General features: G+C 41.2%; 1 protein-coding gene across 3 annotated transcripts; it reads right to left on the reverse strand.

Annotated features, from left to right (window-relative positions):
- Position 1: 1 nt before the first annotated feature.
- COCH (cochlin) lies at positions 2–20,503 on the reverse strand. Of its 3 annotated transcripts, none has more exons than XM_063160442.1 (11): positions 20,379–20,503; positions 20,257–20,301; positions 14,562–14,718; positions 9,731–9,864; positions 8,491–8,553; positions 7,565–7,609; positions 7,330–7,477; positions 6,256–6,359; positions 4,678–4,904; positions 2,460–2,976; positions 2–1,761 (listed from the first exon to the last, which is right to left on the reverse strand). In XM_063160442.1, exons 1-11 carry the CDS (start codon positions 20,401–20,403, stop codon positions 1,586–1,588), a joined length of 1,641 nt encoding a protein of 546 aa, XP_063016512.1. In that variant the 5' UTR covers positions 20,404–20,503; the 3' UTR covers positions 2–1,585. The 3 variants fall into 3 exon arrangements, with proteins under 3 accessions (XP_063016512.1, XP_063016511.1, XP_063016513.1); XM_063160441.1 differs by having other exon boundaries at positions 8,491–8,556; positions 20,379–20,419; XM_063160443.1 differs by lacking the exons at positions 20,257–20,301; positions 20,379–20,503 and adding an exon at positions 17,027–17,183 and having other exon boundaries at positions 8,491–8,556.
- Positions 20,504–21,403: the final 900 nt, after the last annotated feature.

The raw sequence follows: 21,403 nt of genomic DNA on the forward strand, positions 1-21,403 counted from the left end.
CTCCCAGTTTTCTTGCAATATATATTTCTATAAAAAGTTTATAAACTAAATTAATTGAATTTTTGCACAAAGTTGATATAGCATATGAATTTATACAGCAAAGGCTTAATACTCTTACCTATAAACACATAACAAAATTAGGGATAACAATTGCTAGAAAAATACAAGGAATCTTTGCCATTTATGTTTAGAGTAATATATAGTCAGTTATAAGTTATTAAAAAGCACAGCAAAAGCCCAATGAATACAATCCTTTCTGTGCCACTCCATAACTACTAGAAATTTTACAATCAATAGTGGGGGAGAGGAAAAAAGGGAAACCCCAGATTGATAGGAAAAGTGCTGTTTTGTTTTCTACTATACATTTTATTTGCAAACTCCCTTTATTTATTCAGAATATTTAGAGTATGTTATTCACACCAGGACACTGGAATAACTTAGAGAATATCACATCATTTTAGCCATATATGTGTCCATATAAATATATCAACATTACTAGGTATGCAATCAAATGAAAGCCTTTTCCAAGAAAACTGTTCTTTTATTTTCAGAAAACCTCACACATCTATAAAGGTGTTTTTACTACCATTATGAAATTGTTATTCTCTGAACTACTAAATCCAACTTAATGTGTCTACCTACTCTCTTCTTTTCTGACCATGTAATCTGATATAAATCCATTAGGTTTAAAGGTTTGAGATACCTCTGGACTTGAATTTGAATGTTCTCAGTTCCCACTGTGTGGTCTTATTTAATCTCTTGGCCCAAGATTCCTGTCTCTAACTGTCTGGCCAATAACAACTTAGTCAAATCAAGACAATACAAGGCAGCAGACAGGAAATATCCGGTTGTCAGTTTTATTTGGAATATCACTGTTGACTTCAGTGGTGCAGAAAGCAGCAGTAGTAGCTAATATATTAGGACCTAGATTCTCTACTGTACCTTAAATGCCTTTAAAATTCTGTGCTAAAAGAACCAACCAAATAGATCCACAGAAATCTGTGGGTAGAAGTTAAATGACTTTTGATATAAAATTTGTTCCAGATCCAACAAAACCCCAACTAGTAAAAATAGACTCTTTCAGCTACAATCTGTCATATCTTTTCTCAAGCTGCCTGGCAATAATGGATGTTGCACATCAGGAGCACTGAAAGTACTGTGTTATCAGCAGAACTCTTTCCAAAGATACAGAATTGTAAGCTACGGAAAGCTTATAGAAGGTAGTACCTTATATTTAAAGATTTTTTTAACTCCTAAGAAGGTGTTTAGCAAGTGTCAGGAAAAAATGTCAGAGCTGTATTATTTCCTCTCAGTATCTGCTATTCTTAAGTGCACAATATGCAAAGCTTTGAACTTCAGGATGCTATATGCATGTCAAAAATATTAACTGTTGGCCAAATCCTGCACTTCAGGATCAAGTACAAGCTCACAGAAATCTTTGACTGATTACAGAAATAAAAAGTAGCCCTTCATCTTCCTCTGTATTGTGATAGCATATATAAGAATAAAACATCTGTACTTTAGAGGGACCATTTCAATTTCATGACTTTTAGTTTCAAATAGTAATAGTGAACTGCAGATTTTTTTATTGTTTAGAGTCCAAAAAGTCTTTACAGATGCCTCTAATAATATCAGGAACCATCTGCTCCAATCCTGTGAACTCCCTGGTGAAGAAGGTATGAGATTCTCTTGGTTCAGAAGCCATGTCTTTCAGATCATCCAAAGGTGCCCAGGCAACACCAACAGAGAAGACTGTTATTCCTACAAAAAGGAAATTAAAAAAAAGAGACCATTTTGCCTGCAGATACAAAAAACCCCCAGCCATTTCTACATTAATGAATCAATGTGGATTTGAAAAGCATGTTTCAACACCTGCAATCTGTCAAAGATAATTAGATTTTGCCATTAAATACCAGGAATTAGATTTGACTCAGGAAAAATCCTGAAGGAAATATGAGGCGTCATAAGAGCTAATGTCTGAGTTGTTCTTGTAGTAACACATAGGATTGTAGCAGTTACAATGTCAGTCTTGAAACATAAGTAACGCTGTGTAAAATAGTTTTGAAAGTAAGTTTGGTTCCTTTGTGTATGCTTAGTGCCTTTATATACTCATACTTCAAGCATCACCAGCCCAATGAGCTTTCTGGCCACAACTGCTTATTCCCTTCCTAGATGATGGTGGAGCTACTTGGCTCATTATTCTTACTCTGCTGTTTGGGGAAATGAGATTGGGTATATGTTGATCCCTAAGCTGCCATGAGTGAGTCTAGTCATACCTGGCTCTGTATTACTGGTTGCTGGGGTTTTTTTCACCCTAATGGAAAATAGTTTCTAGGGGGTGCATTACATTTTGCTGAATTCCAAGTATGATACTTTGCAAACTTCAAAATCTTAACATTTGCAGCACAGCAGAAATAGGATGGAACAACTTCCACCGCTTTTCAAAACGCATACTTTACCTGCTTTTTGTGCAGCTGCAGCAGGTCCTCTAACATCATCATAAGACTGACCATCGGTGAGAACGACGAGGAAATTCTTGTTAGGCCCATCTTTCACTGGCCCAAACACGTTCCTGGTGGTGAAGGAGATGGCATCGCCGGTGGCCGTGCCCCCGCTCATGTAGTGGATGCCGCGGATGGCCGACAGGACCTTGTCCTTGGTGACAAAGTCGGTGAAGCCGAACTCGGTCCTCTGGTCGTAGGTGAACTGCACAGCCGCCACCTTGGAGCCGATGTCAGAGATCTCAAAAGCTTTGGCCACGTTGCTCACGAACTCCAGCACGAGGCGGAAGTTGCTCTCTCCGATGCTGCTGGAGCCGTCTATCAGGAAGCCGATGTTGACGGAGTTGTAGCAGGTCTTGCTACACAACATCTGCTCGTGTGAGCACAGCTTCTGGACAAGAGGTTTGACATATTTGGTAGTACCAAACCAGGTGGGCATTTGGTAAGAGAAGAAGCCATTGTTTCGACAGACAGCCTGTTTGAAAACATAAAGGGAATGGGTGAATGCCAACTGAGCAGTTCGGTGGATAATACTCAGACACCTATGATTTTTCTTTCAAAAGCAGGTTAGAAATGAAGCCTCGTGGCTGGAACTTAGGATGGGTTTTTGTGTGCTTGTCTTTAAAGAAATTGAAACAGCTGTACTTGAAGTCAATGTAAGCCATAGAGCAGCTTATTTTATCCAGTAATAAAGCCAACCCTGCCACCCAAGCTCTGAAAGTTTTCAAATAATTTACCTTTTTTCACAAGAAGTGCAACAACTGAAAATTGTAATTTTGTTTTGTGTATGTGAAAAAGTCATGATAGCCAAATAGCCAAAGGATTTAAATTTCTGTATTTTTGCTTATACACTTGAAAATTATCCTCTGTGTTTTTCCCTTTGAACTTGGTGATACCTTTGGATTTTTAATATATAATATGTCACAAACACAGACAGAGTTGAGCAGAAATACAGCTCCTGATCATTCAGAGGAAAATTTCTTTTCCCCTAGCTTCCATCAGATGCATGTGAAGTACAAGGTAACTGAAAAAATGGGTTAAATTCAAAATCAGCTCTCCAACTAATCCAGCTAAGATCAAAATGCAGAAGGAGAGCAGAGGCCTCAGCCACTTAAGGTCATGTCTTTCTGTGTCTGTACAAGGACAGACAGCGATAGTACAAGGCAAAAAGATCTCCTGAAGTAGGAGAGATCTAGAGTAGATATTGGGAGAGAATTCTTTACTGTAAGGATGGTGAGGCACTGGGACAGTTTACTCAGAGTAGTGGATGCCTCTTCCCCAGAATGGTTCAAGACCAAGCCTGAGCTACCTGCTCTATTGTGTGGTGTCCCTGTCCATGGCAAGGGGGTGGGAAATACATAACCTTTAAGGCCCTTTCCAAATCAAACCACTCTATGGTGCTTCTGTAAGTGCCTAAGGGTTGGACCAGCCTTCAATACCTCTGGGGTCAGCAGCTAGGTATCTTATCCCTAGAGCTTCATTCTGTTCATGCCATTTCTGCTGAAATTAGGCATCTGCAACCTCCCTGTGGAAAATGACTGATTTTCTCACTGCAGAGTAAGTAAAGACGGACTGAGCAGAAAGCTCATGTAAGAGTAGGTGTTTGAATTCCTGCTCTAACTCAAAAGGAACAAGATCCAAAACTCTGCTTACAAGATCAAAGTCTTGTACACAGGCTTGCTGGGATGTGTTTTTCCATAATTTCTGTTCTCTTGGTAGTGAAAGTAAGTAAATAATTATCCACAGAGCTGGTAAGAAATAAGCACCTCCCTGTCTGCCCTTTTGTGAGAGAGAATGTATCACATCAGTATGTCATTGCTTTGGCGCATTCAGCCATACCTGAGATAGGGGAATTTCCTACCCTGAGAGTCTTCATGCAATTACAAATTCCAGGAGCTACAACTTGGCCAAGCTTCTGAACTGGGAGTACAATGATACCTTTGTGTGGCCCCTTTAGCAAGGAAAAATCTCAGTGTTTCTTTAACCTTCCCTCTGCTCATCTTTTAAATCACTTATGAGCAGGGCTAATTTAATGAGCTGGTTTGAGAGAATATTTTTATGTCTATACATCTATGTGAGTTATTGTATATATATGTATTAGTTCATTAGAATTTTACTCTAAATTCTCCAGAATTATATTCATGACTGAAAACCAAATAATGACATTCTTCCTTACTTTGTCCACAAAGCCAATGTCTTGTACCATTCCCAGCTCCTCTGTTGTGGGTTTTGCTACAGACACAATGAACACGTTGACTCCAAATTCTCTGGCCACTATGCCAGCTTCTTCTAGGTCATCTGAGGGCCAGCCATCCAGGAACACTACAATGATCTTGGGAATTCCCTTCCGTGCTCCATTTTCCAAAGAGAAGAATTTCTGAGCTGTGTACTTCAAAGCTTTGCCTTGGTTTGAACAGGAAAAGAACAAGAAGAAATAATGCATACAGTGATGGTACATTCTGGGATCAGCTTTCCATCTGAAATTGTGCAGGATTTATGTTATAACTACAGGACTAAGCCAGTGTAGCATTGAATGGGTGCCCCAGGAAATTTGATAATAATGAAGCTTGGGCGACCTCCAAGTTAAAAACTAATGACATCAAATCAACACCCCTCCCCTCACCAAAAAACCCCACAGATAAAGCTGAGGTGGAATTCCCTGAGATTATTTTTGCTCATGGGCCTAGTTTCCTACTAGGAAGTAGGTATATTAGTACCTGCCAAATGGATTGGAAGGAAGAAAGTACCTAAATTTAGCTTGTGAAATGCAACATAATTAGATGCTTAGTTTCAATATCTGGCTGGTTTTGTCTGTGATAATTTTTTTTTTTTTCAGATTAGCTGGTAGGGACTGAGTTTTGGATTTGTGTGGAAAACTGTGTTGACAGTAGGGGGATGTTTTGTTATTGGTGACAGCTCCTGCACAGTGCCAAGGCCTTTCCTGCCTCCTGTGCCACCCTGCCAGTGAGAAGGCTGGGCGTGCAGAGCCAGGAGAGCTGGCCCCAAGCTGGCCACAGGGATATTCCACACCATGTACGTCACGGGCAGCATGTGAAGGTGTGGGAAGGAGAACAAAGGAGAGGGGACATTTGGAGTGTTGGCATGAGCTGCTAGGTGAGCTGGAGCCCTGCTTGCCTGGGGATGGCTGAACACCTACTTTCCCATGGGACATGGTGAATGGTTTCCTTGTGTTGCTGTGCTCATGTGAGTGGCTTTTGGTTTCCCTAATAAATTGTCTATCAATCTCCAAATTTTCTCATTTTCTTCTTCCCAATTCTCCCCCCATCCCACTGGGGGAAAGTGAGCCAGCAGCTGCATGGGGCTTGGTTGCTGGCTGGGGCTAAACCATGATGTCTTCTCACCACCACTCACTCCTTACTCCTAGTATAACTCTTCCATTAGCCACCCAACAAGAAAGAAACACTAACCCTTTTATGAATTTGTCTCAAGATATCATTCTGTTACTAGTGAAAAGTCAATTACTGTTTAAATGCAGGAAGATTTATACAAGTATGAACAGTTGTACTCTAATTAAATGTGTAATAAGCATGCCTAACTTCTAGAAATTAAATGTGAGATGTGAAAATGTTCTAGTGGAACATCACTGAACCTGATTAAGCTAAGTGTGGCATCTAAAACACTTCCTGGCCTACGTGAATTCTAGGAACTTCAACATTTACTCACATACATATACATACATATATAAAAAATACATAAAGAAGTAATTTCTGTTTTAGGGGGAATATGAACTCACCTGTATTGGAATTGCCTCCTCTGAAGCCTAATTCTTTTATGGCAAACAAAACTTCTTTTGTAGCAGTAAAGTTTTTCAGATAGAATTCAATTTTTGGATGTTCACTGTGGAAAAATAAAACAGAGTAATAAGGTTCACTTTTCATACTGATATTAGCAAGCTAAAACACACTTGGAATAGTTTTGCTCATGATAATATATATTCTTCTCTGGATTCCAATTCTAAAATGTAAGTGTGCTTCTTGCTTAGTAAGTCTTGCAATCCTTAGGAAGAGGAATTATCTGCCTGAATGGATAAATTAAGGACAGCCTGATCCTCATGCTTATCAAACAGATGATAGCATTAGGTTGAAAATACATAAAGAAAAAACTTGAACATGCCAGACATTAAACTAAAGGAATCTGTGTAACTAAAGATTGGCAGGTTTTCTACTATTTGTATGATAAATACCTTCCTTATAAAAAGTCCTGCAAAGTGCAGTTTGAGTGTTTTGATTTGAGAAGTTCAAGGTATGCTAGCTACTGACAAAGAAATTAAAGACTTTAAGTATTCTGTCTCTGGATTTCATTTTTAATTTACAGTAGAAAGCAAAAACAAGTGACCAGTTACAATTTGAAAAATATCAGCTGTAATATTTTATCAGTTAAAGAGAAAATATGTATTAAATATTAAAATATAGATCAGGTAAGAGAAGGTTTTTGTTTTGTACATGCACATAGCCATTAGGGACTATTCTCTCTACAATTTTTAGAAACTGGCATCTCTCCTTTACAGGGTGTTTCCTGCTGTTCTACTAAGATGAGATGCAAAGCTACAGCAGAGGAGCTGTGAAACATCCAGCTTCTCTCTATTCAAATATCAAATATCAGAGAACAGAAGATGTTCAAATTTGTCATGTCCTGTCACATGCACATCTCAGTATAGCACAGAGCAAACAGTGCTATGGCTTAAGAGATTCTTTCCCTTGCCATTCATCAGCCCTTATTGAGTGGTATTGCTCTGGAAAAGGAGAAGTGACACATTAATTTTCTCTTATCAATTACTCCATTATATTTTGTGCAGGTCTGTTCTTACCTGGCCTGTACGACCCCAACATGAGGCCCTTCTGTTCCAATTCCCAACATTACAGCTACTTTTCCAACAAAGTTTTTCTGCAAGTTAAACCTGCGTTGGCCAATGTTGTAGCTTCCATCAATGAGAAAGGCAATATCAGCTTTACAGTCTGTGAACATCCAAAATAATTATACTTGTTAACATCAAATAAATGTTAGGATTCTGCTTTGCAAAAGTTAAATCTGCGTGTTCTTACCTTTGTTTCCAGCCTTTTTATCAAGAGTCTTCTTAGGTCTTTTACCTTCAGTGAAAAAAACCAGCATGGATCATTTAAGAACAAGAAGATGAATGGACTGAGGTAAACCAGAAAGAGCTCTGAGTAAAGAAATTACAGTGCAATCTATCTGCAGTAGGAATTGTCAACCATTTTAATAATTAAAATTGGGCTACTACTGCTTTGCTCCTTGGAGAATATTCTTTTTCAAAGGAAACAACTTAACCTTCCTTTCTACACCTGACTGACTGATTACTGAGTTGTACAAAGCCAGGTAGATTTCTCTACCTCACCTTCCCAAGTGCTACTGTTTCTCAGTTAGCAACCCTGCTGTACAATGGATTTTTAATGGTTTGGAAGCAAACCGTGGTTTAAACTGTAAACCAGGTGGTCTATTCACAAACAACATCAAAGTCCAGTATTTATCCAGCACTAACTTTCATAAAAAGGGTTTAATGCAGCATTTTCTGTGGTGAAAAACAACTAAATTTCTGCTATGCATGTCCTGACAGCACTCAGCTGTTCAGCAGTTCTGTAAGAAGGAATGCATTAATTCTGTCTTCTCCATGGCTTAGAAAGAATGAACATCACATGAGCTCATGAACTCTTACCTTCCTCTGTGTTATCTCTATTACTTTTCAAAAACCATTCAATTTTTTCTTGATTTGCATGAAATCATTTGCATGATTTCTTAATTCCAATCTCATTAGTGAGATCAGAATCAGTCTCCAAGATTACATACAATTCCTATTTTTTTCCGGTGGAAGAGACACTGCAAAACCAGACACTGCAGTTGTTTCCTTCTTCAAAAGCAAGTGGGTCTCATGAGCACGTTCCCCTGGCCAGGTCCTGCCCAGTGCAGTGCCTCCCTCTGGGGGATGCTCTCCCCTCGCTGCGGGATCACGCACCTGTGGAAGGACGCGCTGTGGACACCGATCGTCCCACGGCTTCCAGGGCTGTGCTCTGGGCACCTGCTGAAATGAGAGCACTTTTACTGCATTTCAGTCTACTCAGATGAAGTTACAAGTGCTTGAAGAATTACTGTACTTGCAATAACCTTTTTTTGCCATCTGCCATTAGCTACTCTGGGAGTTGGACACGAGCCTAGACAAACCTTTGGTGTAATCCAGTCCTTGTTTTACGGGTAATTAATTTCTGCATTTTAAACAACAGCAGTTGATGAGTAACTACAGCATATATATCTGATGAGAGGTTTTGAGCTGTAGTAGCCATTATTTCCAGCAGATAAAGAGAGGACTTCATCTGGAGACCTGGATTTCACCTTCACCCTCACCAAAAGCACCTCTAATTTTAAGTGCTTAGCTAGCAACTTGCAGTGAGCACAAGGAATACAAGTATCTTAGAGATAGTAGGCTGAATTTTAGCTGTGTAAACATAAGAACACATTACAGAGATCTGCTTCACAAATTTTCTATACTAGCAAACACCCACTTCAATATTTTTGAAACCACAACAACGCACACAACCAATATGTTTCTGCATATGATTTTATGAGGGTGGTTTATCTTCACTGAGTGGCAAGGCATGGCAACAGGCTTGCAATTAGTCAATTAATAATTAACAACTACCTCAACAACAGGGACAGAAACTTCTGGACTAAACCACAACATTGCACTGTAGCTTAATGACCACATCACATGTTAAGTTGATGTTATTACTATTTTTGGAGGGCCAGTTTGCTCTTTGCATGGAATGTTGCACAAGGTAATTGAAGGGCCCGACAAAGTGCTGTTCCCTGCACAAATGCAGGCAGAGGGAGAGAAAGGATAAAACTGAATGGCTGGAAGTGGCAGGAGGACTGGACTGCAGTGGCAGGATCAAAGCACTGACTTTGATCAGCCTTAACTGTCATGGAGCTGTCCACTGCCTGCTATCATGTCATTATATTCCAAATAACTGACCCATCTTTGCATCAGCTTCTGTTACAGACTAGCTACTCTAGCTGGAATAGTTTTTCTTTAGGTAATTGAGGAAAAAGTTAAAATAATGAATTAGAAGTGAAACCTTCTGTTGCTAAACAATCGCTCTCTTAATGCATACAGAAGCACTGAGGAAGTGTCCCATGGTTCTGCCAGAGCTTCAAATATAGTTTGCAAAACAGTAAAACAGTAAGTGTGATCCACCTACCAGTCACTGAGAAAGATGAAGCCCATCTAGAGAGCACCTGAGACTGGATGCCATTAGCATTTACAGCAGGGTAGTTTTCCTGTCCTGGGAGAGTCTGCACCCTTACAGCTCCTCCTGTGTTGGTAATCACCCCGCTAAGGTTGAAAAAGAGTTGGTATGAATCAGACATTTTAGTCACAAGAAAATGCAATACAGGTGACGCCATCATTAGAATTTTTGTCACCAGCCTTCTCAATAAGATCTAATAGAGGCAGGCAGTTGTGTTCAGGCTAGAACAATCTTGCCTGAACACTCTATAGAATAGTTTCCCCTAAAAGTCTTTAGGAGAAACTATTCTATAGAGTACCACACAGATTTATTTTAAAAAGTCAGGAAAGCCTAAAATTATGGCACTTAAACTAATGCAGAACAGTGATGCTTCAGGCCATATCAATTCCTAAGTGACAATAAGAAGATCAGAACTGTCAGATCTCTTATTATTTTTAGAGGTCAAAAGTCAAAGTTGTACTTCTCTAAGAGGGAGCAAAACTTGGTGCCTTGTAGTGTGTGGGCAGGTATAGCTCTGTGGGAGACAAGCAATCATTTCATGAGTATTTAAACACAGCAACGTGTGCCTTGGTGTTTGCTTTTTTGTTCTGTTTGGCTTCCTGCTTGAAAACACAACCTGATTTAACACATTGTGAAAGTAGAATAATCAAGACCAGAGTTTAGAAAGCTTTACATATATTTCTGATAATACGAGATCTGGATATCTATGGTAAAGGCAACTTCCACATGAAATTCTATTTGGAGCAGTGTTAAAAGACATTCATTCTTCATGGATGTGACTTGCATTTCTAAATTGAACTACGATTATATACATTTATACATGTGTCTGACTTGCATGCCATGGCTGCTTTGGTTAAACTGAGCTCAGCAGATTTTCCAGGAGCAGCTTTCACTTCCCTACTTATTACGTTATATGCTACTGCCAGTGCTGCTTAACAGGGGCTTTATGTAAAAGCTGCTAGTCTATTCTCTTGCCTAGCTTGTTAATAACAACCTGTAATTTATACCTAAATGGTATTTTTCACTCAAAAATGGACACAAACAGAAAAGCAGATACACACAAGGCAGTAATCCTGTACCTCACTGCACAACAGCTTGTGAAGGAAAGTGTACCAGTCAAGAGTAGCAGAAAGATCTTATAAAATACAGGACTAAAACACACTTAAAAATCAGCTAAAACATACTTAAAAATCTGAACTGAATTGAGATAAATCACACATTAACTGCAAAGTTTTTAAGATCCCCATGCAAGAAGCATTTCTTTGCACTATTGGAGAAAGAGATACGGGGTGTTGCTGAGTTTTGAATGAATTTTTCAAGGAGTCTACACATCAAAACTGATGCCTAGACCACAAAGAGTCTCCTGGCCATGGGAGATGATCCTTATAGATGTAACTGCAGTCAGTTTATCCTCAGGGACTTTAGGCAAATGGCTGAATTACCTGAATTCCCATCTTTCCTTCCTACTATCACCATCTGCAACCTCCTTCCAAATAATCAGCCTTTCTCCATCACCCCAAGAATTATCCTCCTCATCTCCAAACTGGTGTCCTGCTGCTGCCTGATTGCCATCAATCACGGATATGGAGCCACTCAGGATTTCACGCCAGCATCCTCTGGACCCCTAAGCTGTGTTCCTTCTTTCTTTCTTCCTTTCTTTCTCTGCACTCCTATTGCTTTTGGCAGGAAAGAAGTTCAGCAGCAGAGGCAGGCATGATACCAAAATTTCCCGGGGACCTACAGCTGCTCAGAAATCCCTTTGACCAGATAACATTTCTGTCAACATTCTTGTAGCAAACACTGGGGCAGCTCAGTGCCACTTGTGTTTATGGGCACATTGTGGACAGCTGGGTAATACCATGATATGCTTTTGTTAGACTGGAGTTCTGCGAGCCCAGTGCTTAATGAGGACTGGTTTCACCCTTTGACAAGTTAGGAAGGTTATGAAAAAATTTACATGCCTATTGAACATCTAAATGCTACCACATTGGGCTAGGTCTCCATTTAGTGGAATTGGCACTGGAACAGAACTGCACAAGCTGAGAACCGAGTCCTTCATTTGACCTTTTGATTATTAATCCAATTAATCACTCAGTGGTAGATTTAACTCAGTTCTTCATGCCTACATAGTGTCAGCCTGGTAGGAGGTTCTCTATTCTTCCCTCAACAAATATATCTTTTATCCTTCTGCCCAGAAAAAGAATAATATTAAATAAATATTTTGTTTCCTTTGAGTAATTACACACAAAATGAGAGAAAAAGCCAAATATAACAAGCTAAAACAGGCAGAAAGATTATTCATCTGTAGAACACAGAATTATTTGTAGCTGAATTCTGCTAAATTATTTTCATGTATTACATAGCATTTTCTTGCATTAATAACTGCCTCAAAGTAATGGAACTACTCACAGGACTAAGCACTATTTGATTTATATGAAATTAAGGAATCCAGCCTCAATGTAGACCAAGGATGCAAACTGAAGTGTATGTACAAAATTTTCAAAGCACAGATCTACTTACATCACAATAATGGCAAACTCCAATCACCTCTTGGGAATGGCTTCTTGAAGTTTCCTTCATGCCAATATGGATTTTAGACATTGCAACATAGGGCAAGAAGGAGCAAGTATCTTCTATGTTTTTGTTGGATTTTGCAGCCTGCACTGAATTTAGCTGAGAACTAAGCAGCTATTGTCTCTTCTCCATGCATCAATCCTTTTTTGCCAGGACTAGTTATGGCTGTTAACAGTTGCAGTAAAGCCACCAAAACATTCTCATGTAGCAAATTCTGTTCTGACATTGAAAGGCCAGCAGAACTAATAGCCCCCAACTTAAAGGCAGTCTTCAGAAACAGTAGTTCTCCTAAACAGATAATTTTTCACCTTTAGTCTGCTTTTTCAAAACCCCTTACTACAGTCTACCACACTCAAAGACTTGAACAAGATTAATTTAAATCCAATCTGGAAGACAGATTACAAAGATGAGTATATTTTAACCTCTTTGTCACTATTAGAGCCCTCATTATTCTCACAATGTCTGCGGAGAGAGACTGTTGGATGCAGGATGTACAAAAGGGGTTGCATATTTCACCAGAAGTACAATTTATATTGACTCTTACTATGGAAAAGCATGGATTTTTCTACAGCCTCATGTTCCTGGGCTGGAGAACAATAGTACATATGGTTTATAAGGTACAAACTTCAGTGAAGAGCTAAGTGATTTATCATTAAAAGACTATGCAAATCATGAAAGAAATATGCCTCTGCCGTTTCTTGTACCTCCTCCTTCTGTAGAAGTATTTCCCAGCTGTGACAGAACTGAGCCCAGCAGCTTTTGTGGCGGGACTGTGCTAGCAGTCAGTCACTGACAGCCTGGCATGGGGGGTTCCAGGACGCTGCCTGGTTGGACTGCTCAGGAACAGCTCAGGAACCTCTGTGTCTTTCCAAAATGTTCAAGTCTTTAATCGCTTTAGAGCAAGGTCTTGACAGCAAGAGCTTTTTTCTCTTTAAAGACATCTTTGGCAAGAAATAGAATGTTAAAATAAATGGCTGCATCACTAAATATGAACATTGTCTCAGGAAAAATAAAAAAGACAATGGAAAGAAATCTCTGTTTTCCTCAGTTCAAAAGAAAAACAATAAAAAAAGGAAATTCAAAGTCACTACCTGCATTCAATCTAGACATTCTTCACAAAATTTTTTTATATTCCTTAGCTAGGAAGAGTGAAGAATAGAAGAGTAATTTTTTTAAACCTCCATGAAGACTCTTAAAACACACTAAATGGAGATCTTAGTTCTTTATACAGAAGCATCAGAAGGAAGACTGTCTAATAATAAAATACACATGGAAACATGTGAATTTGAGACAAACTCTTCAGCTTTAAAAACAAACATATCCCCATGACACCTCCCAAGCTCCTTCTAAGTCCTTCTATAATACCTTAGCCCCTAGATTCTTTTACAGCATTTGAGAAGTTCCAGAGTTTCTACTCAAAACTCCTCCTTAAGTCAATTTTTCTTTTTAAAAAACAGTTCATTTTAGTTTACCTAGGAGTTTAATTACCGTACAATAAGCCCAAGTTTTGGAAATCTTGTTAAAAGTTATAAAATTTTAATTGACACTTGAAATAAGATTCCAGATAGTAATGACAGCTTCCTAAATATTACTTAAAATGCTTGGCGTGTTTTTTTTTTTTTTTTTATGGCATTTAAAGTGTCAAGCAAGGAATGTTAACTCAAGAAGGTTTTATTTTCCTCATTTATCTTCTAGCAATTTAAATTTCCGTAAAATTTTAAGTTTATAGTTGTGAGTGTTTTAACATAAAAAATACTCTGATAGCTTGATGCTAAAAAAATTGCAACCACTTTTCCTCCACTTCTTTTAAACAGTTTGTTTGACACAAGATTTTAAGAAAGTCAGAAAGTGAATCTGCTTTTATTCCTCAATTAGTTACTGTTTATATTGTATCCCTCCGTATCTACTAGTGATACAAGTGATTTCACAGGGAAAGGCCACCTGTGGACAATGCTGGGCCCTGTCAGAGAAAGTTGACAAAGCAGTTTGGAGGAGCACTCAAGCACAACTCAGATAACTTGCAAGCTGCACAGACATCATTTTTATTTTTCCTTGCTTTCTCTTCTCCCAGTGACATTCCAATTGAGTTAATAGCGCCCAAAGTCCAGAGAGATTTCTGCTATGATGGCACCAAAAGGCCAGGATTTGTAAGTGTGGCAGAGACTTCATAAACTCACTTAGCACATGGATTAGCAATGATCTGACTTACCTGTGTATGGCAGCTCCGCAGACGCTCGAAAGAGAGGCGTAAACTCCATCCCCAAAGACATAGAATTGCCACAGAGGACAGTTTGCTGGGCAAAGGACATCTTCTGTCCCCTTTCTAAGGTCAAGTCCTCTTGTAAAGCACGTGATAGGAGTAGAAGCTAAAGAGAAAAAAAGAACTTTTGACCTGAAAACCTTAAGAGTTTGTTGTTGGTTTTTTTTTTTAATGTCTCTACAGTTTCCAAGTTTAAAGCAATATCTGAGTTTGAAACTAAATACAATGTCTGTAAAGATGTCTTTGGAGCTTGCAAATGTACAGTTATGACAAGGAAACACACACTTCAAAATTACTTATGGGAAAAAAGGGGCAGGAAAAAAACTCCCATGAACAAACAACATTAAAATAACATCAAGGAACATTACACAAGGAAAAGCAACACATTTCTGTAAATTTGCTGCAGAGACAGAAAGGCAAGGGAAAAACTTTTGAGGGCTGACAGACCACAGATACAGGTGGCAATTTCCAAGGAAGAAACTAAATCACTCTGACAACCCCACAGAAAACTCCAGCCATAAGATATCTATGAGTCACTTGGGGAATTCTGAATCTTCTCTCCAGTGGCATTCATGGAGCAAGTTGACAGCAGCATTTCCCTTAGCCTCTTGCAATAAATCCTACTGAGGCCAGTGTTTAAAAAAGAAAAAAAAAAAAGAAAAAAAAAAAAAAAAAAAAAAAGGAACACACATCTCGTTTCTCCAGTAATACAGTAACATCTAGAACATTGGTATCAAGTCATTACAGTGAAGTTTACATCATTATCATTGTGCAGAGGACTCTCAGATTCATACAGTGATACAAAAGTTATCTATTCAGCTGAGGCACACGCATTTTTTGTGTAGAACTCTGCCTTTTTTCAGAAGTTGCTCTCCAGGTTCCCATCATTAAGCTTTCACTGTGCTTGCCTGTGTGCAGTGAAGGTATGCAGACACAGATCAACATCAGTACCCAATTTCACTTGGCAATCTGGTGCTTTTTCTTTTGAAAACATTGAGGTCTTTATCTTGCCTGGTCACTACCATCCTTCTACTACACAAGATAGCACAGTCCCCTGCTCCGTTGCACAGCAAATTAGAGATTTGGCTTAGATCATTATCAACTCAGCAGCACAAGGGCAACCCATGCCTGCCTGTTTACTCTGAAGTTCCCAAGGCATCTAGAAGGTGCAAGAACCATTTCCAAATGCACCTGGAATACTACCTGTGCACAGATGAAAGCTGGCAGAGGCTGGCCAAGGCACCAGGGCATGCACCACAGCATCATATGCCAAGGACTTTATGTTTCAGGGATCTGTCTCTCACCTACTTTCCTGCCCACTATTTTCATTCTCGTTGACTGAATGTGTTTTTTGACCCCAACATATGCTGCTTATAAATGAAAGCCCTTGGAGCATATGCTGTTCTTCATCAGGGGATGGAAAAGGTGATACCTCCAGCTGATCTCACTGACTTTAGAGCTGAAAAGCAGAACAGTTGCAGCCAGAAATGCAAAGTGAAACACGTCTGTTCATTCTGACTGTGTGAATTGAACACACATTATCAGCTATGCATGCAATTTTACTCTTAATTATATACAATAGTCATTAATGCTATGCTGAAACAATGTTAAACTACGTTATCACATCTTCCTGAAAAATCATTGCTGCCATTTGTCAGCACAAACATGGGACTTGTACATGCTGAATCTGCCTATATAGTTCAGACTAAGAAGAAAAGAAAGCAGTAAGCACTTTTTAATTTTTCCCTTCTCAAGATAATAAAAACTGTCTACCTAGCAAGAACTAAAGTGATTCAATCTGATTCTCAAGTATTCCAATAAATAAAAAAAAAGTTTCTTTTAGGACTTAGTCCTACCTACTCACATCCTAGCCATGCTTAATCTTATTTAACTGCCTTAAAGACAAAAGATGGAAAAATCAAGCAGAATTGGTGCTTATACCTAGATGCTCCATGATTTCAAGGTCAAAAATGCAATATTATTGGTATAGATTGGTAAAAAACTCTGATTTGCTTTCCACTTTGAGCCCCCTAATCCTTTCGTGGAAGTTCTACAAGTGTGTTTGCCAATTAATGGGCACTGAACAAGTGGTATCCACCAAATGACACCCAGCAAGACCATCAAAATCAAACAGCAGCTGCAAGGCTGGAAATCCTTGGAGGAGTAATTGCAACAAGCACCACTGGCAATCTCTGCTCTCACAGCACTGCTTGTGCCTCTCACCCTGCAACATTTTTCCAGCCTCTACAAGTGCAAGACACCACAGGAAGTTTTAACTCCTGTCGTTTCTAATGTAATGTACTCGACTGAGTTCCCTGGCTGGCTGCGCACACAAGGACAGCAATTAGATGTGTCTAGCTAACAAACCCTGCATTGCTTGGAGATCTCCATTTCCCTCATCACCAGGTACTTACTAATTACTGTCATGTGGCAGGCTTTTGCATAGCACAGAAGATGGGGGGAAAAGTAATCTTTCTGTGTTTTCCCTGGCAATCAAAACACAGAAATCCATTGTAGCCCAGCCACAGGATTTTTCTGTACTGGCAGCCTGAAGACTGTCATGATCCTTGTCTCAGGCTTCCCAGGGAAGGCTGCACGGAGCTGCTGTGTGAACTGAAGAGCTGACATGCTGGAGCTAGGAGATTTAGCAGTTCATTCCTCAGCTGGATCAGCACTGAGGTAGAAAGACACACTTTGAGGAAAATAATGCTCTTAATTAAAAGCAAAAATTTCATTTTAGTATTTTCTGTAGGTAGATTCGGTTTTCTCCAAGCCATAACTCTAAAATAGAGACTACACATTAGAACACATTAGAAGTGTTTGGTGAAATATCAAAATGGAAGCAAATCTTTTTGTTGACTACCAAAATTAAGACTTAAGATATCAGCTCTGCAGTGGTTTTTGTTCTTCCCTGTTTGTTAATGCATCATCAGCTATCCAACCCACAAAACTTTAATTAATTTATTTGCAAACATTAAAATTAAAACATTATTAATGAGGTCAGAATACTAGAATATATAAAATTGTTTTTTGGCAACTTACATACTCATAATTCTCACAAATTTCATATATGACATTACTATCAATATTGAAGAAGTGCTTGCTTTTGTTAGTCTATCCAAGATACTTCAACATGGCAAAAAATGCCAAAGAGCTGTATCTATATACAAAGTAACTGAGATAAAACCCCTGTGTTTTAATCACTGCAATTGCAGAATGCAAGAGCAGTAGCAGTGGAAGCATTTCTTTCAATACTTATGTGGTGCAATACTCTAAATCCAAGTATTTTTGCAAGGAATAAATAAGTTTACAATATACAGGAAAGGATTCAGTTCTAGACTCCAACCATTCTGGACTCTGCTGAAGATGTGAGACCTATGCCCTGTTACATTCAGTTAGGCTTTTAGAACCACAATAAAACAACTATCACCCCATCCTGTCAAGACACACATCCTTCAAGCTTCACAGAAACACACTACATCAGAATACCATACAAAAGCAAGGTAAAAAGAAAATAAACTGTAATTCTTCCTGATTTAGGCCATATTTAAGGGTAGGGATGAATGTCTTCCATCATTGTTGATCGTTGACCTAAAAAAAGCAAAAAAAAGCAAAGACTCACTTATCTCTTAAAACAATCATGTTTTCAATCATTCCATCAATTTCTACCTTTTTGGTGCCTCTTGCCATGTAGTCTGATTTTGCCATGAGTAGCTGCCTCTTATGTCAATCTATAAAAGTTGTGACTCTATTTTCAGCAGGAGCCACTGCTTTAAGTTATTCTAGAGGAATAAAACCCATAGGCAAAATTGGATCTTTTCTGATCTTGAAGCTTTCATGCATTGCTTTGTGAAAACAGTTTGTTTATGCAAAGGAAAAAAGGAATCCTATGTACATTATTACAAAATTAAAAATAGGGGTTCCTACATGAAAACCAGCCTTATGAGTTGTAATATAGAGAAGTACATCCCTATTATGCTTTCTAGTATTTTAGTATTTAGTATTTTTTTTTCAAAATAGAAAGATTTTAAGTCCTTTTTTACTTTGAGGCTTCAAACAAGCCTGTTTTTTTCTATCTTATGCAAGGAGTATCAACAGTTGGAAAAAAAAAAGACATACTAGTAAACCTACGTTTCATATTTTGGAAAACGTGTGCACAGATTGCATACTAATTGATGTAAATTTCTAGTACACATCCTGATCTGGACAGGGGCAATGGGATTTAGAGTAACCTGGTCAGGGCAATAGAATTCATTTAAATCTGAGCCCTCTGCCCTTTTCTCACCCATGTAAGGCCCCTTGCCATCACATGGCAGCATCCACCCACCCACACAGCCCCGTGTGTGGCAGCCAGAACTGCTGCACTTGGCAGCATTTGTATCTATTCCAGTCGGAGCATAAAGAAAGTTTTGGGATGCTCCAAGATCTTCACACACACTATGAGCCTAAATACAGTAGATTCTTGAGGGAATTAATGCTCTTTCATTACTTTGTGCAACAGAATTGAGGCACTTCTATGTACGCAAATTTCTAGTTCAACAACCAAATGCTGCTGAATTTAGGCTCAGAATAGCGGTAAGAGGGAATATCTTACAAAAATTGTTCACATTAATGATATTTTAGCTGGTTCCAGATACCTTCAGGTTACAGTGTCTTCTCTGGCCCTGAATGAAGCATCCCAGAAAATATTCATTTGCTTTCTGCCAGACTGTCAGCACTTCATGTATAATGCACCTGCAAAGTAAAAAAGGGAAAGGAGCTGGGGGGTTAGAGTAGGTTTTCCATTGCTGTGCATTTTTTCCCTTTTTTAGCCATAGCAATTCTGTAACAGATAGCTTTTATCAGATTAGCACAAAAGAATTTTCCAAATCTTTGATTCACCACAAAATGAGCAGCAAATCCTGATTCCTAATAACTGTGAAATCGTTAACAGCCATTCAGAAAAGCTTGGGGTCACTCACCTCCTGCAGGCCAGGCCTGCATCTGGAAACATGTTCTTCTGGAGGCTCGTGTCCTCCTTTGGTGGAAGGTTCCACTGAAAGGGGCAGACAAACTGCTCGCGTCCTTCGGTCACACATTTCTCCAACTGCTTCCCGCGGCGCCTGGTTCCCATGGAATTATTCTGGTTCTGGGAGAGCCTGCTCTCCAGCAGCAAGGATGCAGTCCAACACAGGATGGCACAACAGGCAGTCCCTGCCATAGCCTGCTAGGCATCCTAAGCGTGTTCCTTCGCTTTCCAGGTCGAAATAATGGCAGGGCAACTTTAAAATGTTTTAATCAATTCCATGGTCTAAAATATGCCAGAGATCCTCAAATTGCCAAGCACCGTACGAGTGCCTTTATAACACACGCAAACACACTCCCCCTCACTCTTGCCACCGGCACTCCCCTCGATGGGGCACTTGTCACCACGGCGCTGCTTCAGCCCGTGCCAGGGAGGAGTTTTCCCCCCGTCTGGAAGCGTTCCCAGACACGCTCCGTGCCCCTCTGCAGGTTCCCACCGGCCGGCTCCGCAAACCCTTCCCGGCCCGGGCTGGGCTCCCGCGCATCGCGGCCAGGGCGCCGGGACAGGGCCGGGCCGGGCACGGACGCTCCGAGGGGGAAATTCCCGCGGGATGCGGAGGGGGAACAGCGGCCAACTCACCCGAGCCGTCGCTGCCGCGCACCGGGCCGGAGAGCAGGAAGGCGCCTGCGAACAGACAGGGAGAGGGTCGGGGGCTGCTCCGCGCCCGCCCCGCCGGCCCCGCCGCCGCCCGCGGTACCCACCGAGGAGCAGGGCCGAGAGCCACATGGCGGAGCCGGGCCGAGCCCGCACCGGGGGCAGCGCAGAGCTGAGCCCAGGAGAGCGGCGTGTCGGCCGGGTCACTGCGCCGCGCCGTGCCGTGCCGTGCCGTGCCCGCACCTCCGCCGAGCCGAACAGCCCTGACAGCCGCCGCTCCCGCTTTAAACCTCGGGCGGGCAGGAGCGCGGGGCGGGCGGAGGGAAGGAGGGCCGGGGCTGGGCAGCTCCGCCGCCGCGGGGCCCACAGGTGCTGCCGGCCCTCCCCCGCCGCGCCCCCCGCGGCTCTTCCGCTGGGAGCGGCGGCCCGGAGCCGCGGGCTGCGGCTGTGCGCCTCCCCGCTCGCCGACTCGCCCCTCCGGACCGTGTGCGGACGCTCCCTGCCCGGGGAAGCGCCTTTGCGGTTTGCATTCCCGCCCCTGCCCGCGCACCCCTGGATATCCCCTGCACCCGCGGGGCTCCAGCACCCGATGGCAGGTGTCTGTACTCCAGATGCCTCGGGAAATGCGGGCGGGGTGTTAGCGACTTCGCCGCAGCCTGTGCCCCTCGCTCGAAGCTGAGGCAGGGCCGGAGCTGTCCTGGGCGCTGCGAGGTGCGGCGAGAGGTGCCGGGCCCGTCCCGCCCGCCCCGGGCCCGGTGCCGCAGCCGCTTGGTGCGAGGGCCGCACCCGGTGCCGCCGAGCGCTGCCCGGGGAGAAGCGACGCGTTTAAACCTGACTAAATCATTCGGAGAGATGGAAATGCCCGAACAGGCGTTCCGGGTATCCCGTTTGGTACAAAGGGTTAGCGCAAATACTGCAGGTGCCTGCCTTTAATTTAACTTAAATTATTAAATTAAATTAAAGGAGGGAAAAAAAGCAGCAAAACCAAAACAACCACCCCGCTATAAACCAACCAATCAACCGAAAACCAAACCGATCAAACCAAGCCCCCAGTTTACAGCCCGACCCCTTACGCCCGTGTGCTGTGAAGCCCCGGCTGGCGCTGATGCGCATTGGGGACGGGTCACTTGGG

Source organism: Melospiza melodia, chromosome 6 (assembly GCF_035770615.1).
Source record: "Melospiza melodia melodia isolate bMelMel2 chromosome 6, bMelMel2.pri, whole genome shotgun sequence".
Taxonomy (NCBI): domain Eukaryota; kingdom Metazoa; phylum Chordata; class Aves; order Passeriformes; family Passerellidae; genus Melospiza; species Melospiza melodia.

Coding starts and splice junctions, on each gene's coding strand:
- COCH (XM_063160441.1), bottom strand. CDS start 20,403: ATGTGGCTCTCGGCCCTGCTCCTCG. Junction 7,478..7,564: donor TAAAAAGGCTGGAAACAAAG/GTAAGAACACGC, acceptor GGATGTTCACAG/ACTGTAAAGCTGATATTGCC. Junction 4,905..6,255: donor AGGAGGCAATTCCAATACAG/GTGAGTTCATAT, acceptor GTTCAAACCAAG/GCAAAGCTTTGAAGTACACA.